Raw genomic sequence first — 13,936 nt, forward strand, 5'->3', positions numbered from 1 at the left:
TATATGTATATATATATATATATATATATATATATATATATATATATATATATATGTATGTGAGAAATACTTAGAAAAGCAAATGGATTTGTATGTAGCATTTATGGATCTGGAGAAGGCATATGATAGAGTTGATAGAGATGCTCTGTGGAAGGTATTAAGAATATATGGTGTGGGAGGCAAGTTGTTAGAAGCAGTGAAAAGTTTTTATCAAGGATGTAAGGCATGTGTACGTGTAGGAAGAGAGGAGAGTGATTGGTTCTCAGTGAATGTAGGTTTGCGGCAGGGGTGTGTGATGTCTCCATGGTTGTTTAATTTGTTTATGGATGGGGTTGTTAGGGAGGTAAATGCAAGAGTCTTGGAAAGAGGGGCAAGTATGAAGTCTGTTGGGGATGAGAGAGCTTGGGAAGTGAGTCAGTTGTTGTTCGCTGATGATACAGCGCTGGTGGCGGATTCATGTGAGAAACTGCAGAAGCTGGTGAAGGAGTTTGGTAAAGTGTGTGGAAGAAGAAAGTTAAGAGTAAATGTGAATAAGAGCAAGGTTATTAGGTACAGTAGGGTTGAGGGTCAAGTCAATTGGGAGGTGAGTTTGAATGGAGAAAAACTGGAGGAAGTGAAGTGTTTTAGATATCTGGGAGTGGATCTGTCAGCGGATGGAACCATGGAAGCGGAAGTGGATCATAGGGTGGGGGAGGGGGCGAAAATTTTGGGAGCCTTGAAAAGTGTGTGGAAGTCGAGAACATTATCCCGGAAAGCAAAAATGGGTATGTTTGAAGGAATGGTGGTTCCAACAATGTTGTATGGTTGCGAGGCGTGGGCTATGGATAGAGTTGTGCGCAGGAGGATGGATGTGCTGGAAATGAGATGTTTGAGGACAATGTGTGGTGTGAGGTGGTTTGATCGAGTAAGTAACGTGAGGGTGAGAGAGATGTGTGGAAGTAAAAAGAGCGTGGTTGAGAGAGCAGAAGAGGGTGTTTTGAAATGGTTTGGGCACATGGAGAGGATGAGTGAGGAAAGATTGACCAAGAGGATATACGTGTCGGAGGTGGAGGGAACGAGGAGAAGAGGGAGACCAAATTGGAGGTGGAAAGATGGAGTGAAGAGGATTTTGTGTGATCGGGGCCTGAACATGCAGGAGGGTGAAAGGAGGGCAAGGAATAGAGTGAATTGGAGCGATGTGGTATACAGGGGTTGACGTGCTGTCAGTGGATTGAATCAAGGCATGTGAAGCGTCCGGGGTGAACCATGGAAGGCTGTGTAGGTATGTATATTTGCGTGTGTGGACGTGTGTATGTACATGTGTATGGGGGGGGTTGGGCCATTTCTTTCGTCTGTTTCCTTGCGCTACCTCGCAAACGCGGGAGACAGCGACGAGGTATAAAGAAAAAAAAAAAATATATATATATATATATTTATATATATATATATTATAGTTGTCAAAAATCCTAAACCTATATTGACTGTATTGTTGACTGGTTGGTTAGGCTATTTAATGTATGTATGACTCATGGTGAGGTGCCTGAGGATTGGCGGAATGCTTGCATTGTGCCATTGTACAAAGGCAAAGGGGATAAAAGTGAGTGCTCAAATTACAGAAGTATAAGTTTGTTGAGTATTCCTCGGAAATTGTACGGGAGGGTATTGATTGAGAGGGTGAAGGCATGTACAGAGCATCAGATTGGGGAAGAGCAGTGTGGTTTCAGAAGTGTTAGAGGATATGTGGATCAGGTGTTTGCTTTGAAGTATGTATGAGAGAAATACTTTGAAAAGCAAATGGATTTGTATGTAGTATTTATGGCTCTGGGGAAGGCATATGATAGTGTTGATAGAGATACTCTGTGGAAGGTATTAAGAATATATGGTGTGGGAGGCAAGTTGTTAGAAGTAGTGAAAAGTTTTTATCGAGAATGTAACACGTGTACATGTAGGAAGAGAGGAAAGTGATTGGTTCTCAGTGAATGTTGGTTTGCGGCAGGGGTGCGTGATGTCTCCATGGTTGTTTAATTTGTTTATGGATGGGGTTGTTAGGGAGACGAATGCAAGAGTTTTGGAAAGGGGCAAGTATGCAGTCTGTTGTGGATTAGAGAGCTTGGGAAGTGAGTCAGTTGTTCGCTGATGATACAGCGCTGGTAGCTGATTCGGGTGAGAAACTGCAGAAGGTGGTGACTGAGTTCGGTAAAGTTTGTGAAAGAAGAAAGCTGAGAGTAAATGTGAATGGGAAAGTGTGTGAAAGAAGAAAGCTGAGAGTAAATGTGAATAAGAGCAAGGTTATTAAGTACAGTAGGGTTGAGGGACGAGTCAATTGGGAGGTAAGTTTGAATGGAGAAAAACTGGAGGAAGTGAAGTGCTTTAGATATCTGGAAGTGGATTTGGCAGCGGATGGAACCATGGAAGCGGAAGTGAATCATAGGGTGGGAGAGGGGGCGATAGTTTTGGGAGCGTTAGAAAATGTATGGAAGTCGAGAACATTATCTTGGAAAGCAAAAATGGGTATGTTTGGAGGAATAGTGGTTCCAACAATGTTATATGGTTGCGAGGCATGGGCTATAGATGGAGTTGTGCGGAGGAGGGTGGATTTGCTTGAAATGAGATGTATGAGGACAATATGTGGTGTGAGGTGGTTTGATCAAGTAAGTAATGTATAGGCAAGAGAAATGTGTGGTAATAAAAAAGAGTGTGGTTGAGAGAGCAGAAGAGGGTGTTTTGAAATGGTTTGGTCACATGGAGAGACTGAGTGAGGAAAGATTGACAAAGAGATGGAGGGAATGAGGAGAAGTGGGAGACCAAATTGGAACTGGAAAGATGGAGTGAAAAAGATTTTGAGTGATCGGGGCCTGAACATGCAGGAGGGTGAAAGGCGTGCAAGGAATAAAGTGAATTGGAATGATATGGTATACCGGGGTCGATGTGCTGCCAGTGGATTGAGCCAGGGCATGTGAAGCGTCTGGGGCAAACCATGGAAAGTTTTGTGGGGCCTGGATGTGGAAAGGGAACTGTGGTTTCAGTGCATTATACATGACAGCTAGAGACTGAGTGTGAATGAATGTGGCCTTTGTTGTCTTTTCCAAGCGCTACCTCGCGCACATGCAGGGGGAGGGGGCTGTCATTTCATGTGTGGTGGGATGGCAACGGGAATGAATAAAGGCAGACAGTATGAATTACGTACATGTGTATATATGTATATGTCTGAGTGTGTATATACATGTATATGTTGAGATGTTATCCCTGGGGATAGGGGAGAAAGAATACTTCTCACGTATTCCCTGCGTGTCGTAGAAGGTGACTAAAAGGGGAGGGAGAAGGGGGCTGGAAATCCTCCCCTCTCCTTTTTTTTTAATTTTCCAAAAGAAGGAACGGAGAAGGGGGCCAGGTGAGGATATTCCCTCAAAGGCCCAGTCCTCTGTTCTTGATGCTACCTTGCTAATGCAGGAAATGGCGAATGGTTTGGTCGAGGTGGTGTGCAAAGTGAGAGGGTTAGGGAAAATGATTTGGTAAACAGAGAAGAGGTAGTGAAAGCTTTGCGGAAGATGAAAGCCGGCAAGGCAGCAGGTTTGGATGGTATTGCAGTGGAATTTATTAAAAAAGGGGGTGACTGTATTGTTGACTGGTTGGTAAGGTTATTTAATGTATGTATGACTCATGGTGAGGTGCCTGAGGATTGGCGGAATGTGTGCATAGTGCCATTGTACAAAGGCAAAGGGGATAAGAGTGAGTGCTCAAATTACAGAGGTATAAGTTTGTTGAGTATTCCTGGTAAATTATATGGGAGGGTATTGATTGAGAGGGTGAAGGCATGTACAGAGCATCAGATTGGGGAAGAGCAGTGTGGTTTCAGAAGTGGTAGAGGATGTGTGGATCAGGTGTTTGCTTTGAAGAATGTATGTGAGAAATACTTAGAAAAGCAAATGGATTTGTATGTAGCATTTATGGATCTGGAGAAGGCATATGATAGAGTTGATAGAGATGCTCTGTGGAAGGTATTAAGAATATATGGTGTGGGAGGAAAGTTGTTAGAAGCAGTGAAAAGTTTTTATTGAGGATGTAAGGCATGTGTACGTGTAGGAAGAGAGGAAAGTGATTGGTTCTCAGTGAAGGTAGGTTTGCGGCAGGGGTGTGTGATGTCTCCATGGTTGTTTAATTTGCTTATGGATGGGGTTGTTAGGGAGGTAAATGCAAGAGTTTTGGAAAGAGGGGCAAGTAAGAAGTCTGTTGGGTATGAGAGAGCTTGGAAAGTGAGTCAGTTGTTGTTCGCTGATGATACAGCGCTGGTGGCTGATTCATGTGAGAAACTGCAGAAGCTGGTGACTGAGTTTGGAAAAGTGTGTGGAAGAAGAAAGTTAAGAGTAAATGTGAATAAGAGCAAGGTTATTAGGTACAGTAGGGTTGAGGGTCAAGTCAATTGGGAGGTGAGTTTGAATGGAGAAAAACTGGAGGAAGTGAAGTGTTTTAGATATCTGGGAGTGGATCTGGCAGCGGATGGAACCATGGAAGCGGAAGTGGATCATAGGGTGGGGGAGGGGGCGAAAATCCTGGGGGCCTTGAAGAATGTGTGGAAGTCGAGAACATTATCTCGGAAAGCAAAAATGGGTATGTTTGAAGGAATAGTGGTTCCAACAATGTTGTATGGTTGCGAGGTGTGGGCTATGGATAGAGTTGTGCGCAGGAGGATGGATGTGCTGGAAATGAGATGTTTGAGGACAATGTGTGGTGTGAGGTGGTTTGATCGAGTGAGTAACTTAAGGGTGAGAGAGATGTGTGGAAATAAAAAGAGCGTGGTTGAGAAAGCAGAAGAGGGTGTTTTGAAGTGGTTTGGGCACATGGAGAGGATGAGTGAGGAAAGATTGACCAAGAGGATATATGTGTCGGAGGTGGAGGGAACAAGGAGAAGAGGGAGACCAAATTGGAGGTGGAAAGATGGAGTGAAAAAGATTTTGTGTGATCGGGGCCTGAGCATGCAGGAGGGTGAAAGGAGGGCAAGGAATAGAGTGAATTGGAGCGATGTGGTATACCGGGGTTGACGTGCTGTCAGTGGATTGAAGCAGGGCATGTGAAGCGTCTGGGGTAAACCATGGAAAGCTGTGTAGGTATGTATATTTGCGTGTGTGGACGTATGTATATACATGTGTATGGGGGGGTTGGGCCATTTCTTTCGTCTGTTTCCTTGCGCTACCTCGCAAACACGGGAGACAGCGACAAAGTATAATAAAAAAATAAAAAAATAATATATATATATATATATATATATATATATATATATATATATATATATATATATATATATATATATATATATATATATATATATATATCTTTTTTTTTCATACATGTTCATACATATTAAGAAAAGACGACTGAGCCTAAAAGGGAAAACCTCACTTGGCCCCCTTGTCTGTTCCTTCTAGGAGTGAGTATTTGGAAGAACTTTTGTGGAATGTGCTATTAGATGACAGGAAGGCAGATGTGGGTACGTTTCAGAAACGGTATGTAAAATGAATGTGTAGGGAATGGCTTGATGAAAAGAGAAGAGGTGGTGAAGTGTGGCAAGGTAGCAAAAGTGGATGGAATTACTGGTGAGTTGCTTAAGAAAGTGGGTGACTGTGTTACTGACTGGTTGGTCAGGTTTACCAACATATATGGCCCACAGCAAAATTTCTGTAAAGTAGGACAAAGCCTTATAGCACCATTATGCAAGGATAAGGGGAAATAAATTGAATGCTTAGCACACCTGATACGGTATATGGGAGAGTGGCCCAAAACGTATCTAACACAAAGTTCCATGATCAGGCAAGACCCCAACTGCCTAGAAGAAAGGAAATGATCCTGATTATGAAAATGAGGAATGTAATCAGTTTATATCAGTGCTACCAATTCTAAAGTTGATTCCAAAGTGTACACCCACCTTGCCAGTTCCAACAACCTGGAGATCCAAATGTGACTGCATCCTGACCCTAGAAATGAAAATACAATATCAATGACTGTAAAGTTTTATGGGAATTGCACTACATCAGTCAATCACACATGGAGAAAAATACACAAAGAAAATATACAAAAATTTAAAGATACCATGAATCTTAGGAACATTCCCAAAAATCTACAGGAAGAGAGTAGTTTCAGCCTCCACCCTCCTCTTGCCCCTCTTTGTTGCCTTTCATGAAATGCAGCAGACAAAGGTCCCTTGCCAACCACAGTTTTGCCAGCAAAAATTTTGAGTATACACACTTCGATAAGTATACCATTTTGCCAACCATGTTTTCAAGTTTTGAGTATTCACAGTTTTTCACCGCGCCACCAAAATTTAATTCATGCACTGGGCGAATGTCACATAGCCAATGGGCTGTTCGTAGCCCAGTCTGGTAGACCACCAATTCTTTGAAAAGAATGGAAAGTCATAACCAGGTAGTGTTGCTAGGGGTGAATATCGCTGTACCCTTTTGTGCAGCATAGTTGCTAAATGCTTTACAGGAGTATGTAGGAGCAGTATCAATGGCGACATATTATGTTACTATATTACCTTAAGAATTTTGTACTTTATTTTGTACTGTTTTAGAATAAGCATTTTTTTAATCTTTAATCTTAACAATGAAGTACTAATAATAGGACTCAAAGTATGTATATCGAGGGACATCTTACATTTCCCATATGCTTTGTACCATGCCAAAGGACTTCTATACATAACTAGTCATAGCTAGTATTATTTCTTTCCTATCCACGATATGTAACTCCACATACAAGAGGAAGAAATGGCCTAATCTACTCACATCCACACTATACCTGTCAGGTATACTGCAATGAAACTAAGAGCCCCCTATCCACAGGACCCATAGACCTTTCCATAGTGTCCCCTGACCACTTCATATGCCCTGGCTTAGCACACTAACAACATATGTCATCCCTTGTATTCCACATCCCTCTAATTCGCTCTATCCTTTGAATGTTTCATGCCCTGCTGCATGTTCAAGCCCTGAACCTTCAAAGTATCTTTCACTCCATTCTTGCACCTTCTTCTTAGTTTCCCCATAATCCTTGTCCCCTCCACTTCTAACACACACATCAGTCATTCTTTCTTCATCCATCCTCTCCATATGTCCAAACCATTTCAGCATTCTTTCAGTTTCCCCATAATCCTTGTCCCCTCCACTTCTAACACACACATCAGTCATTCTTTCTTCATCCATCCTCTCTATATGTCCAAATCATTTCAGCATTCTTTCATTTCCTCTCTCACACATATTCCCCTTAAAACAGCATCTGTCCTTTACCCTATCATTTTCATATTTAATCAACTCTCCTCACACAACATACTGTACTGAAACATTTCATTTCCAAAACATTCACATTCTTCCATACTTTGTCATCTAAGGCCCCATGCCTCACAATCATACAACATTGGTGGAACTATTATACAATCAAATATGCCCACCTTTACCGTCATAAACAATAATCTCTCTTTCCATACATTCCTTGATACCTACAAGGACCTTCACCCCCTCACCCACCCTGTGTCTCACTTCATCTCCAATATTTCCATTCGATGTCATGTCCACCCCCAGGTGTCCATGAAATACTCCTATTCCTCCAACTTCTCTCTTCAAAATCACACTCCAAATAACCAGTATGTCTCCACTGTTAACCCTTATTACCTTACTTCAATAAACATTCAATGGCAGTGCAACCTCATTCTGGAAAAGTCCAGTTACACCTATATGTGTTATAGACTTTTTATTCATATACCATTACCCCAAGATCAATTTTTATGAAAAAGTCCTGGTGTTACCCAAGACCTTTCTAAAGGAACCACTACTTACAGTAGCCAGGATTTGTAGAATCCTTTGGAGTGGGAAGTAATGTGATGAGACTATACTGCTAATGATACAGCCTTACCAAAGGCAACTTTTCACTCACAATGGAACCTTGAGCAGGTGGAGTTAGGTAACATCTGTGTTTTGGTCTCCCCCTTCCCCTTGTCCCTTCCACTTCTGAAACACACACACACCCAAGTATTTATATCATTTCTTAATTGATCATCATTTCCTACATCAGCAAAACAGCACAGGGAACGTGAAGAAAACCTGTATTCTCTTACATCCATTCTCTAGCTGTCAAGTGTATTGCACCAAAACCACAGCCTCCTGTCCAAAACCCTCCACCAACCTTTCCCTGGTTTCCCCTGACCACTTCATATGACATGGTTCAGTCCACTGACAGCATGTTGACCCCTGTAAACCACAGCATTCTAATTCTTTCTATCCCGTGCATGCCTTTCACTCTCCTGCATGTCTAGGCTCTGACCACTCTAAAATCTTTGCACACCATCTTTCCATCTCCAATTTAGTCTCCCCTTTCTCCTTGTGCCCTCCACCTCTGACACATACATCCTCTTTGTTAACCTCTTCTCACTCACTCTCTCCATATGTCCAAACCATTTCAGTAAACCCTCTTCAGCTCTCTCACCTCACACCAAGTATTGTTCTCAAATATTCATTTCTAAGACATCCACTCTTGTCTGTGCATCCTAATCTAAAACCCATGCCTTGCATCAATACAACTTTAAACATACCCATTTTTGTCCTCTCAAACAATGATCTCTCTTTCCATACATTCATTAGTGTTCCTAGAACCTTCACCCTCTCACCCACCCTATGGCTCACCTCCATTTCCATGGTTCCATTTGCCGCCATGTCCACTCTCAGGTATCTAGCACATTTTGCTTACTCCACTTTTTCTACATTCAAACTCATCCCAACTATTGAAAGTAGTGTAATCTTGAGCTGCAGGAGCCTGTAGAAAGATGTTCAGGGTAATACCAGAGCTCTTTCACAGAAACTGGAGCTGGGGCAATTATAAATAAATAAATGAAATAAAATATTAAAAAACAACAAGACACCTTCCTTACCTTTACATAGGCAACACTCATACCAAACTGACAGGTACCATTGTTGATGAAGCTTACTGCTGCCCCTGTTGAATATAATGTAGCTTAGTCCTGTATTGCATTTCAATAGTACCATGAATACTATCAGAATACCTCCCACGTATTCCCTGCGTGTCGTAGAAGGCAACTAAAAGGGAAGGGAGTGGGGGGGCTGGAAATCCTCCCCTTTCATTTTTAATTTTCCAAAAGAAGGAACAGAGAAGGGGGCCAAGTGAGGATATTCCCTCAGGCTCACTCCTCTGTTCTTAATGCTATCTCGCTAATGCGGGAAATGGCGAATAGTATGAAAAAAAAATATATATGTATCCACACATCCTCTACCACTTCTGAAACCACACTGCTCTTCCCCAATCTGATGCTCTGTACACGCCTTCACCCTCTCAATCAATACCCTCCCATATAATTTACCAGGAATACTCAACAAACTTATACCTCTGTAATTTGAGCACTCACTCTTATCCCCTTTGCCTTTGTACAGTGGCACTATGCAAGCATTCCGCCAAACCTCAGGCACCTCACCATGAGTCATACATACATTAAATAACCTTACCAACCAGTCAACAATACAGTCACCCCCTTTTTTAATAAATTCCACTGTAATACCATCCAAACCTGCTGCTTTGCCGGCTTTCATCTTCCGTAAAGCTTTTACTACCTCTTCTCTATTTACCAAATCATTTTCCCTAACCCTCTCACTTTGCACACCACCTCCACCAAAACACCCTATATCTGCCACTCTATCATCAAACACATTCAACAAACCTTCAAAATACTCACTCCATCTCCTTCTCACATCACCACTACTTGTTATCACCTCCCCATTAGCCCCCTTCACTGAAGTTCCCATTTGCTCACTTGTCTTACGCACTTTATTTACCTCCTTCCAAAACATCCTTTTATTCTCCCTGAAATTTAATGATACTCTCTCACCCCAACTCTCATTTGCCCTCTTTTTCACCTCTTGCACCTTTCTCTTGACCTCCTGCCTCTTTCTTTTATACCTCTCCCACTCATTTGCATTTTTTCCCTGCAAAAATCGTTCAAATGCCTCTCTCTTCTCTTTCACTAATAATCTTACTTCTTCATCCCACCACTCACTACCTTTTCTAATCAACCCAACTCCCACGCTTCTCATGCCACAAGCACCTTTTGCGCAAGCCATCACTGCTTCCCTAAATACATCCCATTCCTCCCCCACTCCCCTTACCTCCTTTGTTCTCACCTTTTTCCATTCTGTACTCGTCTCTCCTGGTACTTCCTCACACAAGTCTCCTTCCCAAGCTCACTTACTCTCACCACTCTCTTCACCCCAACATTCTCTCTTCTTTTCTGAAAACCTCTACAAATCTTCACCTTCACCTCCACAAGATAATGATCAGACATCCCTCCAGTTGCACCTCTCAGCACATTAACATCCAAAAGTCTCTCTTTCGTGCGTCTATCAATTAACACATAATCCAATAACGCTCTCTGACCATCTCTCCTACTTACATACGTATACTTATGTATATCTCACTTTTTAAACCAGGTATTCCCAATCACCAGTCCTTTTTCAGCACATAAATCTAAAAGCTCTTCACCATTTCCATTTACAACACTGAACACTCCATGTATACCAATTATTCCTTCAACTGCCACATAACTCACTTTTGCATTCAAATCACCCATCACTATAACCCGGTCTTGTGCATCAAAACCACTAACACACTCATTCAGCTGCTCCCAAAACACTTGCCTCTCACGATCTTTCTTCTCATGCCCAGGTGCATATGCACCAATAATCACCCCTCTCTCTCCATCAACTTTCAGTTTTACCCGTATCAATCTAGAATATACTTTCTTACACTCTATCACATACTCCCATAACTCCTGATTCAGGAGTAGTGCTACTCCTTCCTTTGCTCTTGTCCTCTCACTAACCCCTGACTTTACTCCCAAGACATTTCCAAACCACTTTTCCCCTTTACCCTTTAGCTTCGTTTCACTCAGAGCCAAAACATCCAGGTTCCTTTCCTCAAACATACTACCTATCTCTCCTTTTTTCTCATCTTGGTTACATCCACACACATTTAGACACCCCAATCTGAGCCTTCGAGGAGGATGAGCACTCCTCGCGTGACTCCTTCTTCTGTTTCCCCTTTTAGAAAGTTAAAATACAAGGAGGGGAGGGTTTCTGGCCCCCCACTCCCGTCCCCTTTAGTCGCCTTCTACGGCACATGAGTAATGCGTGGGAAGTATTCTTTTTTCATACTATTCGCCATTTCCCGCCTCAGCGAGGTAGTGTTAAGAACAGAGGACTGGGCCTCTGAGGAAACATCCTCACCTGGCCCCCTTCTCTGTTCCTTCCTTTGGAAAAAAAAAAAAAAGAAATAGACAAACATATACATACACAGACATATACAAATACACACATGTACATATTCATACTTGCTTGCCTTCATCTATTCCTGTCGCTACCCTGTCATACAGTTTCCGTTTGACAGAGAGCACATTCTTCCTTTTAAGAATACCACTTGATTTTCCAAAACCTTCTCAAAAAAGCATCTTCCTTGGTAAGGAGTTACTACCACCACCAAAACTTGCTCTAGAATTTGCATAATTTTCAGCACTTAACAGGCTTTTAACACTCTTTCTGCTTCTATGCTTCTTATCACAATCAAAACACTTAAAATAGGTAATGAACAATTCATCTGAACAGACAGTGCTACACAATCTTAGCACAGTAAAAGTAGCTAAGACAAAAACAGGCTAAATAACAATGAACTGTCTGCTAGTAGCTAGATTTGCAAACAGGCTATTTCAAGGGTATATGGGCTACTGCTATGCCAGTCCTTGATATTGGCAAATACCAAGAATACAGCCTGCCAAATCAAAATTAATATATTCACATAAAATGAAACATGGGTAGAAGCCTGGTTTTTATCTTTTTTCACCCTGTTTCTTTCTTTTTTCTACATGATGGATGTTTACCTTTGTTAGAATTAAAAAATAATGTCCAACTGAAAACAGGAAATCCATGAGATCTTAAAATACCTTAAGAGCTGATTGAAATAAATCAAAACATACCTGATGTAATGGTAGGTGGAGAGAAAGCCTTGAACTCATAATCAGGTGCTTTAGCAGCAAAACACATACCAAAGGGCAAGTCCCTCTTTCCACTTCTAATCTCTAAGAGGATATGCCAGCGAGGGGCGCAAACCTACAATACACCAGGATAAGTAGAGATAATGATTTCTTGGTTCTAAAGCAAAATCAGTAGCATCATATCTTAATATTCCATTAACAACCTTTTAATATATAGCAAAAGTAGGTTATGCAGCACCTTCAAACACCTTAGTTCCTGAAAACAAATTGAATACAACCCACATTACAAATTTATAAAGGCACATACAGTATTCCATCAAATGAAAGTGGTAGAAATATATGCGATCAATAATCAGACCCCTTCTTCAGGGGCTCCTACAATTTTAAAGCAAGAACATGATATACATTATGTGATTTATGCAGTTTTGATTAATGTAACCAATTTCAAGAATGTTATTATGACATATATTGAGAAGAACCTGTACCCTATCCACAGCCAAGCCCCACAGATCTCTTCATGGTAACCCCTTACTACTTCACATGCCCTACTGAGAGGGGAACCAAGCAGCAGGGAGAACTGCAGGCTGACTGCCACACACAGGAATTGAATGAATGCAAGCCAGATCTCCAAGTGGGCTTGTGCATGTGCCATGATCAGAAATGCTAACCACAGCACCAGAGAGGCCCATTTTCACACTGACTCTCAACTTTCTCCTCTCACACATTCTCCAAGATTCACATACCATCTTATACAATCTCTCACTTGAGTCTGACACCAGAGCTGTGGAATTAACAAACAGAAACTGACTTGCTTCCCAGGTCCGAAATCTCAACAGACTGCTGATCCAAACCCTATCTCCAAGGCTCTAGCATTTAACCTCCCTCATAACCCCATCCATAAGAACATTAAACAGCCATGGTGGCATCACACACCCATGCTACAGATTAAACCTTCACCTTGAACTACTCACCGTTTTCTCCTCACACACACATACCTTACTCTCTTGATAATAACGTCTCTGCTTCCAGAAGCTTTCCTCCCAAACCATACATCTATAACACCTTTCACAGAGCATTTCTATCAACTCTATCATACACTGTCTCCAAATTCATAAATACTACAGATAATCCTCTTCCTCCAAGGATTTCCATACAGGGTCTTCAAAACATGTATTTAATCCATGCATTCTCTACCATTCCTGAAAGCAGACTGTTCCTCCTCAGTCTGATGTTCTGTGCAAAACACCACCCTCTAAATCACCATTCTAATTACCAGGTTTACTAAACAAAATCAGCTTTCCTGAATTATAGCACTCTCAAAATTTTTTTTTTTCCTAATCAATAATGTAAATTATGCCCCAGAATTTAATCAATTCACTTTCAGAGAGGGGGGTTCTAAAAGTGAAAGTTTGAAGCTTTTACCATGTGGTAGTCTTGAGGTATCATGCTAACAGGACTGTATCCACAGACTGATGGAGGAGTGACAGAGTGACAGCATAATAGCTTACATATACAGAACAGTGTGTAGTCTCAGGATATATATATTTTTTTTTTTCACTGTCTCCCGCGTTTGCGAGGTAGCGCAAGGAAACAGACGAAAGAAATGGCCCAACCCACCCCCATACACATGTATATACATACATCCACACACGCAAATATACATACCTACACAGCTTTCCATGGTTTACCCCAGACGCTTCACATGCCCTGATTCAACCCACCGACAGCATGTCAACCTCGGTATACCACATCGATCCAATTCACTCTATTCCTTGCCCTCCTTTCACCCTCCTGCATGTTCAGGCCCCGATCAATCAAAATCTTTTTCACTCCATCTTTCCACCTCCAATTTGGTCTCCCACTTCTCCTCGTTCCCTCCACCTCCGACACATATATCCTCTTGGTCAATCTTTCCTCACT

At 41.8% G+C, this 13,936-nt stretch overlaps 1 protein-coding gene across 1 annotated transcript in view; it reads right to left on the reverse strand.

Moving 5' to 3' along the window:
• The window catches only part of LOC139765442 (integrin alpha-8-like), a 28,999-nt gene extending 16,832 nt beyond the window's left edge, over window positions 1-12,167 (reverse strand). The window contains exons 1-3 of the mRNA XM_071692813.1: window positions 11,999-12,167; window positions 8,894-8,958; window positions 5,900-5,948 (exon numbers count right to left, since the gene is read on the reverse strand). Of these exons, the coding sequence (XP_071548914.1) occupies window positions 5,900-5,948; window positions 8,894-8,958; window positions 11,999-12,065 (181 nt within the window). The 5' untranslated portion in view covers window positions 12,066-12,167. The remainder of the gene's footprint in view (window positions 1-5,899; window positions 5,949-8,893; window positions 8,959-11,998) is intronic.
• Window positions 12,168-13,936: the final 1,769 nt, after the last annotated feature.

Source organism: Panulirus ornatus, chromosome 55, assembly GCF_036320965.1.
Source record: "Panulirus ornatus isolate Po-2019 chromosome 55, ASM3632096v1, whole genome shotgun sequence".
Classification (NCBI taxonomy): Eukaryota; Metazoa; Arthropoda; class Malacostraca; order Decapoda; family Palinuridae; genus Panulirus; species Panulirus ornatus.